Source organism: Gorilla gorilla, chromosome 3 (genome assembly GCF_029281585.2).
Source record: "Gorilla gorilla gorilla isolate KB3781 chromosome 3, NHGRI_mGorGor1-v2.1_pri, whole genome shotgun sequence".
NCBI lineage: Eukaryota > Metazoa > Chordata > Mammalia > Primates > Hominidae > Gorilla > Gorilla gorilla.
In genome coordinates this window covers 33,002,099-33,015,111 of record NC_073227.2, presented here as the reverse complement: position 1 = coordinate 33,015,111, position 13,013 = coordinate 33,002,099, and the positions used below count along the sequence as shown (strand labels likewise).

The 13,013-nt window shown below is 42.9% G+C and overlaps 1 protein-coding gene across 4 annotated transcripts in view; it reads left to right on the top strand.

Annotated features, from left to right (window-relative positions):
* The window catches only part of CCDC149 (coiled-coil domain containing 149), a 109,923-nt gene that overhangs the window by 79,963 nt on the left and 16,947 nt on the right, over window positions 1-13,013 (top strand). For all 4 annotated transcript variants that reach the window (XM_019025782.4, XM_063705219.1, XM_004038498.5 and 1 more), the window contains 2 exons: window positions 1,117-1,201; window positions 4,494-4,638. In XM_019025782.4, coding sequence (XP_018881327.1) covers window positions 1,117-1,201; window positions 4,494-4,638 — 230 coding nt within the window. The remainder of the gene's footprint in view (window positions 1-1,116; window positions 1,202-4,493; window positions 4,639-13,013) is intronic.

Genomic DNA, 13,013 nt, shown 5'->3' with positions numbered 1-13,013 from the left:
CTTGCATATTGCATAGCCTTGGTCCATTTGCAATTAGGTTTCTTACCCGTTTTCTCTATAACATGTTCACTCGTCAGATGCTATTTCTGTCGTAATCACCCATAAGAAAATGGTTTCCGAGTGATGAAGAAACAAAGATTGGGAAGGCACAGTCTAAACCATCATGTTCACGTCACCCTGCAAGGACAGAATGTTTAAATTCTCCCCACTGTTAGTTAGTCTAATTCCAGCACCATTAGTTTGATAATATCTATTTCTGCAGATGTTAGTTGTAAGTGTTATAATTAGAAAAATCTCCTGGGTTTCTCTGCTTGGAAAGTAGATTGATTTCTCTTTCTGAGGGTGAAGTTTTACAGCCGTCTAGATGCTTGGAAGAACCTTATTTTCCTGGCTTTTGACATTAGCATTTGTTCTCACAAGTCTCCGTGCTGTTCTTCCTTTCCATTTTGTGGGAGCCACACATTATACCAGTCTATCTATATGCATTCAGCCAAAGAAGGATATAGCTTTTAAAGTTGTATAATTAATACATAATTTTTAAAAATGTGTGGATGCATTCATTTAACAACATTTATTCAGTTCTATGTGCCAAGCACTGGCTAGATGCTACATATCAATTTTAATGTAAGTCTGTTCTAGGAATGACATGTAGGTGGCACATATGTACTTCCTTAATCTGTATCCACGGCAGACATCACTAATTGATCATGGCTCTCTTTCCTTCCAGAAATCACCATTGGTGCATGGAAATAAACCTAGTCACCATCTCATGTCTATTCAGAAGGAATTTTCATTACTAGTGACTTCACATGTTAGGCTGCATTCTTGTTTCAGATTTGATTTAATTTAACATGTATTAAGTGCTTTTTGTATACAGGGGACTGTAATTGCTATCATTCTGCCATGCACCACCTTTATTTAAAAAAAAAAAAACAAACTTCTTACCAGGCCGTAAAAATTACAACTCTTGGGCATAGACTTGGAATTCTAAATATTAGGCTAGCACTTAGAGTTTGCAAAGGGTTCTTGTGGGCCAATGAGAGGAGGCATCTGCTAGGTACTTTTCCATTGTTGGCTTTTCTGACGGGTTTTTATTCTCTCCCAATCCTGTTTTAGAATGCTCTGGAGAGACGGAAAAACTCGAAGGGCCAGGGTAAATCCAGCAGCAGTGCTCTGACAGGAGTCCTGTCTGCAAAGCAAGGTAGGATATCATGCTCCAGGAGAGACCGCTCATGAGCGTGAAATACTAGAGCTGCAAGCCCACATCCCATCCAGGCTGCTGCTTTTGTGGTCTGGGAACTGAGGCGATCCATAGAACAGTGGCTCCCCGACTTCCACATGCATCAGAGTTGCCGGGAGGGCCTGTTAAAACACAGATTACTGGTTCCACTCCAGAGTTTCTGATTCAATAGGTCTGGAGTACGACTTGAAAATTATGTATTTCTAAAAAGTTCCCAGGTGATACTGACGCTGGATTAGGGACCCCACTTTGGGAAGCACTGCATTCGAGGTTTTTCTAATCACTAGACCCCATTTGGGCATATTCCCCTAGACTGTGTTCTCCTTTCCAGAATGTTCTCCATTTCCTAATCACCAATTCAGCATCTCCAAGGGTGCGTTTTGACCTCCTCGAATTTCTTCTTTTCCCGGCCTCTACGATCAGAAAAGTCTCCTAGCTGCTGAAATCATTTTCTCACATAACATGTGCCTTTTTCGAAGAAGCTTTTATTGATTGCAATTTTTTTCCTCCTTCTTGTCGATTCCAATGAAAAATAATGATCTTCCAGGAACAGTCCAGGGGAATAAATAGCAGCACGCTGGCTTCTGACACTTAATATTCAGAATTCAATGCTAAACATAAGTCTCGAGTTGAACATGCTCAGCTGGCCCACTTTTTGGTTGTTGATAGTGCAGACCAGCAACTATCATATGGCAGTCTTAATCAGCACTACAGTGGCTTAAAAAAAAAGTGCTGAGTCTCCAGCCTACATAACAACCAAGGCTCTTTTCCAAGCAACTTCTTTTTTCCATTCAACCAGAAAAGAACACCCTAGAATTGTTTTTCAAAAGAAAACTACAATACTCTATAAAAATGTGAAGTAGCCCATCTAAGTTTAGCTCTGGATACCATATATAGCAAACCATCTTTGAATGTTGACACCCAGTGTTATCATTGATGTGGGGAATGCCAGCCACACTCAAACACTGTGGCAGAACCATAAATCTGGCACAGCCTTTCTAGAAAACCTATGATGAAAAGCATTCTATCAACAATCTGTTGGTATTAGTAAACGAAATCTATGACTCTCTGACAACCTGCTATGAAAAGCCTTAAACTGGCCCCCTTTGAATCAACAAAAAACAATTACAGACATATGCAAACATTTTGCTACAAGACAGTTCTTCATACATTACTTATAATAAAAAATATTGAAAACACAATAAATGTCCAGCAGTAGTTAAATAATTCTACATGAAAACACAGTAAATGTCCAGCAGTGTTAAATAATTCTAAATCTTTTTTTTTGAGACAGTCTCACTCTGCTGCCCAGGCTGGAGTGTAGTGGCGTGATCGCGGTTCACTGCAACCCCTGCCTCCCAGATTCAAGCGATTCTCCTGCCTCAGCTTCCTGAGTAGCTGGGACTACAGGCGTGTGCTACCACGCCCAGCTAATTTTTGTGTTGTTAGTAGAGACAGGGTTCCACTATGTTGGCCAGGCTGAGCTCGAACTCCTGACCTCAGGTGATCTGCCCGCCTCGGCTTCCCAGAGTACTAGGATTATAGGCGTGAGCCACCACACCTGGCCAAATAATTCTGTATCTATATACAGACTACAAAGCAGCCATCCAATTTTATGTTTTAAGGGATATTAATGATGAATAATATTGTTAAGTGAAAAAAGCCGTTTTTTTTTTCATTTTTGAAAATAAAATAAAATTGTGAGATTTATACTGTTTCCTGTTTTTTGATGTCTGGTAGGAATATCAGTGGTTGTTGTCCTTTTGTTTAACTCTTAGTTTATCTCCCTTTGAAGAGTGCTTTCAAAAAACCCAAAGCAGACTTGAAGAACAGCCATTCGGAGTCAGAAAGGACACATACGCAGGAGCACCTGAGTGACCCTAGGGTAGAAAAAAACGGCGGGAGAAGCAGCAGAAGTTGCAGATGTAGAGTGGGGCCATGCTGTGGATGGGGCTGGTGGCTTCTGAGAGCAATTTAAGCCATTTCAAGCCCAGCCAAGCATAAATGGGGAAACATAGTTGTAACAGCATCACATGTGAAAAAGTCACAGATGTTTTAATAGATAGTATTGTCATATTATTCATTAATAGTGTTTTATTGCCAAAGAAGCTAAGGAAATCTTACAATCTATTCGCAGAAGTATGGAATTTGGGATAAAGGAGGTGATAGTCCTACTATGTGCTAAGCTAGTATACCACACTGTAATATTCCTTTATATATTTGTAAGTGGCATGCTGACAAATTAGGAATTTTTTGAAAGTATACACTTTGGAAACTAGACAAAAAAATAATTTTCTATCAGAGCCATCCGTAGATGACTGGAGACTTGTTAAAGACTCATCCAGGGCAGGATATATGCACAAGGGGTGGATCTCTCTCATATGGGTCTCAATCCTTCAATGACATGGAACTGTGTATGTTGTTTGGCTTTCATTTTGAACTTGGCCATGAATGGGATTTGGCAGTTTGTGGAGTAACAAATATCCAAGAACAGCTAGTTTTTGCATAATGTACTCTTTCCCAATATTTAGATATTTGCAGTCTGCTCTATACCTTTTTGCCATATCTTTGTGCCACCTTGCTATTGTTTGCTTAATGTTTTTCTTTAAGTCGATTTTAAAGTGACTCATTTTACTTGACCTTATCCTAAGTGGTAGCACTTGTGAAATCATTGGTTTTGTTATGCCATATATAACCTTTTCTATAATACCTTCAAACAAATGTATAGCTACTAAAATACAAAACATATTTTGCACTTTAAATAATCTCCTAAATTATCTTACCACCTGCCAGGGGTATCACACAGTGGGAAACTGACATAAAGCAAGGTTCTTGGAGCTAGGAGTCATTGTCATTTGCGTGGCTGTGTGACCTTCAGCCAATGTTCTTAACCCATCTGTGCCTTGCTTTGTCCATGAAATGGAAAAAAATCAATATTTCATAGAGTTTCTTTTCCCTCAATTTTAAGACTTTATGTGTTAGTCATTATGAAAGTGTTTAAAATAGTAGACAAAGCAAATATTATTATCTTCTTAAAAATTGCTGATGAAAGTCCTGAGAACTTCCTCCTTTCTGTTTAGTTCTCACACTGGATTTTACTTTGTTTTGTTGACACTTGAGGTGGACTCTCAATACAACATAGTAGCATTTTGAAGCTGGGGCCATATCATTATCCAAGAAGGATTGACATTGGTTTGCATTCCAGCGTTTCAGAAGAATGACGACTGAGTTATACATTTTGTATCCTATCTAGTTCAGGATCTGCTATCTGAGGATCATGGATGCAGCCTCCCAGCTACTCCGCAGTCCATTTCTGACCTGAAATCTCTGGCAACAGCCCTGTTGGAAACAATCCACGAGAAAAACATGGTCATTCAGCACCAGAGGCAAACCAACAAGTAGGTGGCCAAACTCTTGGGTTGGGGGGTGGGCGTGAAGGAAGTGGGACGAGGCTACCAGAAGTGAATGTCAACCAGCTGGAACCACGGACCTGCAGGGAAGGTGAGACCCCTCAAATCAAGAAGGAAACTTATTAAATTAGAATGGTGCTTCTGCTTTATATCAGCATCTTGGCTACCAGCTGGAGCCAAGCAAGGAAAGAGTACCAGCCATACTGAATGCTTACTCTGAGCTACACACTGAGTACTATGTATTTCATGGATGAGTTCCATAAGATAATTGCCTGGGTGACTTGACCCACCTCTCCTCCAGCTCTTCTTTTAGGGGAGAAACTGCCTCAGTGCCATTTAAAACTCCCAGCATGACTTTGAGGGTCTTTTAATGGCAGAAATCACCCAAGCATCAACTTCCACAGGCTGCTGGGCCTAGAAAAGAATCTCATGTCACTCTTCCAGATCCACAAAAAGATGGTGAAAAGGAAGGGTAATTAAAATGGAATGTCTTATCTGGTTTTTATAGCATGTTGACTATGTTGTGTAAAACCAAGCAGGTTAACGTAGCCATTAGAGATGACAGAGGCAATATCAAGAGTGTTCAGAGAATGGTGAATAAACAGTAAAGTAGCAAATACTACACATGGGGTTGGCTTTGTGGGCATGCAACCTGTGCTCAGAAGGACCCTACATTAGGTCTGATCTTCCACTGTCACCATCTTGGAATTCTTAGTCATTGTTTTAACAAGAGGGTCCCACATTTTTATTTTGCACTGGACCCTGCAATTTATGTAGCTGGTCCTGCTTGCAAGACAGACGTACACCTGGAACCAAAATGCAAGTGTGAGAGAACTGAGCGGGGCCTGGAGAGTTAGGCTTCAAGTGACAAAGGGAGGGACCAGAGAATCCGGGGCCTGATGGACACAGGGGCATGGGAGAGAGGCAAGTGGAAAATGATTGAAAGTATTATAAAAACAAAATAGAAAAAGAGAAGCTGGAGTGAAGGGAAGATTGCACCAGAGATGAAGATGTATGTGGAAGAAAGCGGAGAGCAGCAAAGGGAAGCAGGGCAATCTCGAAGGGATGACACGGGTAATTTATTGACAGGAGAAGGTTTAAATGTTCTTGAAAAGTGAAATCTTAACCAAGGAATGAAAAGTCAGATGCTGAAATGCAGATGCTTCTCAGGGGAGGAAGAAGGAATGGGCATCCCCTGCAGCACGAAATGTCCTCTGTGAGCTGGCTTCGTCCTTCCCTCTCTACAGAACACCTCATCTTTCAAGCCTTCTCACATCTTCTAAACCCTGGTCCATTCTCAGCAGGTGACCACAGTTCCTCATTCACTGAGAAAATGGGGCTTCTCACCATGAGCCTCTCAACTTGCGGCTGCCCTGAAACCAGAGTCTCCCCATGTTCTGCTCACTCCTGTCTCCAGGAAGTACACCAGCTGCCATCTTGTTGGTCCATGGGATCTTTCCTCTTCTGGGCCTCTGCTCCCCTGGGACCTCCTGTCTCACCCTCTTCAACCTCCTCCCTTCCTCTGGCTTTTGCCTCTTTGCCCTGAACCCCCAAAGCCTTTCCTAAACCCTGCTGCCTTCCCAAAAATACCACCAGCCTGGAATGTTTTTGAAGAAGGCCTCCTCTCCTTCCTCAACAGCCACCCTGTCTAAATGTATTCCGGGAGGTCACTTATGTTGGAATTGCTTGGGTGCAGCGGCTGGGGGGTGGGGACACTTGTTTATAAATGCAGAATCAAGGATTTGTGGGAGGGAAGGTTAGGATTCTGGATTTTAGTAAGTCCCGGGTGAGTCCATGCACAGGAAAGAAAGATAACCTTGGCTTTAATGCCTCCCAAGACCTCTTCCTACATTTCCCACGGTATTCTTTCTTTGCAGGTCACCAGTATCCCCAAACTCCACCTTTGAGTCTCTTTCTTCTTTAATTTCTTCACATCGAGATTTTCATCTTGAAATCCAAGTAAGATGGATTTCAAGGGGGAAACTCCAGCCTTCTCCACTGTCTCATTTCCTTTTCCCACCTCTCCCCTGACCCCCACCCCAGACCCACTCCATCTTTTTTCTCCATCTTCTGTGCTTTTTCCCCCACCTGGGAGACCTCATTCCCTGTCTCTGTCTTTGCTTCTCATTCTCTGCAGACTCTTCTCAGATCTCTTGTACCCACCACCCCATCAAGAACAAGACCAAGACCCACATTTCCAACTTCTGGTTGATGGTTTCTCCAGATATCCTTTCAGCTCCTCAAATTCCATCAGTCAACATCCATCCTAATATGTTTCAAAAATGGTTATGCCCTTTGACCATCACTTCTTCCTTGGGGAGACCCTCGCACAGCTCCATCCTCAGACCCCAGTCCTACCTCCCCCGCCTAACCCACCTGCCAGCTACAGTTCTGAGCATGACACTAGCCTTCTCTGCAAAGCAGACTGAGTCCCCATTGCCTGCCAAAGGCAGCATCCACAGGCTGTCGGCCTGACATGCCTCTGCGGAGGATCCCAGCCTCCTCTGACAGATTGATTCACTAATGTGTTCCTAACCATACCCACTGCAAACGCACCATGCCCCAGGTTCACAGCACTCTCTCCCTCCATTGTGAAAGACTGACATTTTCATTTGACCATGTTTATTTTTGTTTCTATGTACTTTTTCATGTTTATTTTTTAATAATTTTTGAGCCATCCTCTGGGTTTTTTGTTTGTTTGTTTGTTTTGACGGGGTCTTGCTATGTCTCCCAGGCTGGAGTGCAGTGGCACAGTCTTGGCTCACTACAACCTCCACCTCCCGGGTTCAAGTGATTCATGTGCCTCAGCCTCCCTTGTAGCTGGGACCACAGGTGCATGCCACCACACCTGACTAATTTTTTGTATTTTTTTAGTAGAGATAGGGTTTTACCATGTTGCCCAGGCTGGTCTCAAACTCTTGACCTGAAGTCATCCGCCCACCTCGACCTCCCATAGTGCTGAGATTACAGGCATGAGCCACCATGCCTGGCCTCTATGGTTTTAATTTAATATTAATTTAAGGTTAAATAACAATGTCTTTCCGAACTACTCCCAGCTACCTTAATCCCCTTCCTGGAAGAAACGTCCATTCCTCATTTCTTATATATCCTTCCAAAGGATGCATAGACAGTATAAGCAAATGCACAAAATGCACAATATATTTATGTATATACACATACTCATATATTTACATAGATATATGTAAATATACTGTTTTTTTTTTTTACAAACGGTAACTGGTATTCATTTTTTAAAAAGGTTTCTTTTTTCATTATTCTGCATCTTGATTTTTTCCCCTGTAATAATGGATCTTGGAGATTGCTTCATATCAGTACATAAGCTGCCTAATGTGCCATCTTTAATACTTAGGGGGTCCTCTGTTTCATACTTTTAATAAATGTTTTATTTGGGGGCATGTAAAGAAACTATACTACAAATGGAATGAGGGCTGAGAATAGAATGTGACTTTGGTCTATGTGTGTTCTCCCCCTTGATTTAGCCTTGTGTAACTGAAATAATAAAATAGCTTTTGGAATACACTGGAAACTACCCTGATCTCTGTGTGCATGCCCCAATTGCAATCTTAAAAAAAAAATAATTAATTAATTTAAAAAAGAAAAGAAATGGTTTTATTTTGCTGGAGCATTATACATAGCAGTAAAGGTGTTCCTTCCTGGCAGCGTATGCTCCCATGCTGGTTTTCCACTGCCTGACAGTTACCACCCTTGAGAGGCTCCAACGGGAGCCATCTTGAAGAATTGATGAAGAAACCTAGGACTTTACATCTTGAGCAACATTCAATTAATAGGCAATTTGCTTGAGCTAGTTCTTGCCAGCAAGTTGGCAGTTGCCTGGTGATCGAGAAAGAACAGATATGAGGTTCATTTATCTTTCAAACCGGGTGGCAAAGCATTCGTGGACGAGGTGGTTGTTCAAGGGCCATTTCACTGTGCACCACATTTCGTTCTCCAGACCTTCCCCCCAGGCCCATGCCTTACCATGGCGGGGAGGTGGTGGTGAATATATGAGGACATATTGGCCTTTTGCTATCCTTCCTGCTATGCCTGAAACCATTTCTTCTTCTCTTTCCCTGGCCAATGGTAAATGAGCTTGGAAATTCAACATCTTAGGGAGCAGCAGCAAGAGGGTGTATGGATCAGAGCAGAGACGTGAAAGGAGGCCACGTGGGGTAGAAGGAAGCAGGGGCGTCTTCAGGCATGTAGAGACACAGCTACCTGCTTCCCCTTTAGAGCCAGGCTTTCCTTAAAGACCTTCACTCTGGTATTCCTGCTATCTGTGTTGTCCAGAGAGCGAGCAGAGTAGTGCAGTTCCTGTGTGAGTTCTGTCTTCATAGACTCCTCATCCTACCTTTGATGATGTCATTACTATCTAAAACCACTGCAGGGAAGCCATCTGGAGACTGGGCATCCTGAGAGATTTTCCTAGACTACTAGGTAGATACATGCTGAAATCTCCCCCAAAACAACCCATAACTAAATAAAAACTTTAAAACTTTAAAATCTCCCTCATCCTGCAAAAACAAAAACCAAAAATCCCCAAACCTCTCTCAAGTTTGAGTTTACCTCGAGCTACTGCTGTTTATCTCCTTCTCTTCCCTGCTAAGCTACTTGAAGAGCCGGCTATATTCACTTCTCCCAGAGTCTGCTTCTGTCTCAGCCCAGTCCCTTGGACTCTGAATTTCATCCCCTCTACTGTCCTGAAACATCCTTCCTTCAAGGGTCAGGCACGTCTTCTAAGTTGCCTTTTCTCAACTCCCATCCTGTGTGACCACTTTCTAGAATAAGACAATATTGACCACCCCTACTCATCTGCACCCCTCTCAACTTGGCTTCCAAGGTGGCACATTGTCCTGGCTCTCCTCTGCCTCTTCCACGGTTCCTTCTGACTTCGCATCCTCTGGTGGTGAGCTGCTGGCTCCGCTCCCCCAGCCTGCACTCTCAGATCTTTGCCTTTCTTCCCGCATCCGTTGTGTCTGCACAGATCTCCCACAGGCATCTCAAGCTCATCTCCCTCCTCACTGCCCCATTCCTGTAGCACCCCTGCATCCCCACTGGCTTGGTTTGGACCATATCAACCCCACCTGGATGATGCCCTTCTAACTGATCTTTCTGCTTCTACTCACACTCCTTCCACTCCATTCTCAACTAGGCATGAAGAATACTTTGCCTAAACTTCCTCATCCTGCTTCCTTGCTTAAAACCCTTCACTGGGCTGGGCATGGTGGCTCACACCTGTAATCCTAGCACTTTGGGATGCTGAGGTGGGCAGGTTGCCCGAGCTCAGGAGTTAGAAACCAGCCTTGGCAACATGGTGAAACCCCGTCTCTACTAAAATACAAAAAAAAATTAGCCGGGCGTGGCAGCAGACACCTGTAGTCCCAGCTACTTGGGAGGCTGAGGCAGGAGAATTGCTTGAACCCAGGAGGCAGAGGTTGCAGTGAGCTGAGATCATGCCACTGCACTCCAGCCTGAGCAACAGAGTAAGACTACGTCTCTTAAAAAACAAAACAAAACAACAACAAAAAACCTCTTCACTCTTTCCCCATTGCCAATATAGAAAAGTCTGAATGTTCTCAATATGGCAGGTAGGTCATTCACGGTCTGGGTTCCTACTGGTCTCTGTAGATTCGTCTTCCACTTAGCTCTTCATTTCTGCTCTACAGTTTTAATAAGCATGTGTGTGGTTTTTTTTTTTGTTTTGTTTTGTTTTTTTGAGATGGAGTCTTGCTCTGTCGCCCAGGTTGGAGTGCAGTGGCACGATCTCGGCTCACTACAAGCTCTGCCTCCTGGGTTCACGCCATTCTCCTGCCTCCCTCCTGAGTAGCTGGGACTACAGGCGCCCGCCACCACACCCGGCTAATTTTTTGTATTTTTAGTAGAGACACGGTTTCACCATGTTACCCAGGATGGTCTCGATCTCCTGACCTTGTGATCCGCCTGCCTCGGCCTCCCAAAGTGCTGGGATTACAGGCGTGAACCACCATGCCCGGCCTGTATTTTCAAGCCTGTGTTTTTGCCTGGCCCCTCTGCTCGCCAGCTGTGTAAGCCTGGGTGAATTAAGTGACCTTTCTGAGTCTCAGTTTTCTCACCTACAAAATAAGGCTAACAAGAGCTGACGCATCAGTTGTTGCAGGACACCAAGGGAGCATCTGTGCATACTTAGTATAGAGCAAGTGATTAATAAATACCAGCTGTTATTAAAGCCTTCCATTGCACCGTCCATGTATGTTTTGTGTGTATGCATCGGTCTGTCTCCCACCAGATGTTTAGTCTCTCAAATGCAGGGACAGGGTCTCCTTCTCCTCATTATCCCCTGCAGCCTGTAGCATAGTGCTTTACAGAGCTGGATCTTAGGAACTGTTTGTTGAATTGGTCAAACTGAATTTAACGGACTCGGCTCCTGCTCTTCTCTCCACCTATCCGTGCTGCTGGCTGCTAAAACGTAAATAGCCCCTCTTCTCTCCCTGGGCTGCGTCATACCAGGTTCAGTGGGCTCCCTGCCACGTTCTTTCAGTGTGAAGCTAACAGAGATCCTCTTTGCCATTTGAAGCATTGTGGCTTGTATTTTGCAAGGCAACTGCGGGCACATCCATGTTTCAACATGAACAGTTTTTAAGGAGCACTTCATGCAGACATGAGAAAGAATGTGACAAGGTTGGTTTTAAAGTGCCATTATGGGGTATTGGTTAAGAGCATGTGCTTCAGAAGCAAGTCCAGGCTTACATTCCGATACAGCCTCACCACCAGCTGAGTCTTGCCTATGGTTTTGGTCAAGTTAACTAACTTCTGTTCCTCAGCTTCCTAATGGGAAGAGGGGAGTATGGTGGATGAGATTGCTGGGGGCTGGGGAAAGACAGAACTTTGAGATAAACTGTGCATGCTTGGGCAAGTTGCTTAACCTCTCTGTTCCTTAGAGTCCACATGTAAAAGGAGGATAACAATACCATGTATACCACAGGGTTTTCGCCAGGTTAGATGAGATAACACAAATGAGGCGAGTGTTCAGCATGGCCTCTGATGTGTATTACAGACTCAGGAAAGATTAGTTGACTGTTTGTGTTAACAGTAATGCAGTTGCTATTGTTGTTGGTGGTACTATTGTTATTATTTCTACTGTCATAACTTCTACTGAGTCCATTTTACTACCTCCAGCCCTGCATCAGATGCTGATAAGTGTCAAGTCAGAGAAGAAAGCACTGACAAACTTAGGCAGGGGCCCTGAAAGTAGATTGGTGGGGACACTAGGAAATTCACTTCGTTCCATTTCTGAGAGAAATGGCTGTGTTATCCCGAAACATCAGAAAAAATATAACCCAATATCTCTTCAGCACACCTTCGAATGCTGCTCAGACGGCATCCCTCCACCTCCACGGAAGAGTTAAGCCTTATCTTTTGTTTCCAAGAAGCAGCCACCCACAGATGATCTGATCTCGTTAAGAAACAGGCATCAACTTGAACAGTTGTGATTGCATCTCAAACTCATCAGCTGGTGAAAAGGGAGCTTGGATCAGAAGGTCTGAGCAAAATATGGAAAGCGAGATTACAAAGCATAGTGTCTATTGAAGGGTCAGGGACATGAAAGCAAAAGAGACCCAACAAATGGAATGAAAATGGAAAGTAATTGATAAAGACTATGCATAATTTTAAGACTTAGGGAAAAGAAGAAAAGAAAAGCTCTAAGTACCTAGATGGAAGAAAACCACATAGAGTAATTCCAGAGTTTTCTGTGAACTCAAAGGGAATATTAATTAAGATGGTACAAGTCAATTCAGGTAAAACAAGGATAAATCCACAGCCATATATATGTGTAGATATATACATATTCATGCCTCTGTGTGTATGTGGGTGTGTGTAGCTATCTCTGGAATATAAAGAGAGATAGGAGAATAATTCTAGTGTTCTGATTTATCTTGCTGAAAGGAATTGAAACATTGCTATTAAGGTGATTTCCACATTATTTTAGCACAGCAGTGCCAAGAAAATCCCCCAAATAAAATAAAGACTGGTTTTTCAATTTCCAGACCAATGGAAAGTGATTCAAGTTTTAGAGGACTATTAAATCATTTCCCAACTATATTTTTTTATAGAGTGATGTGGGAGTATGTATGCCCACATGTCTATCCATGCATGTAGTGAAAGTTTGGCTTCCAAGTAAACAGTATGGTCTTTTCAAATACACACTTTCTAGAATGGTCACCTTGGAAAACAATGTAATTATTCTAATGATTCTGCAATTACTGAAAACTCTTTTGAAATATCTCTTTTCATTCTTCCCATAGCTAATTATGAGTCATGAAAAGAGAAAGGCATTTATTTAATCAAATATATTTATCAAATACTTC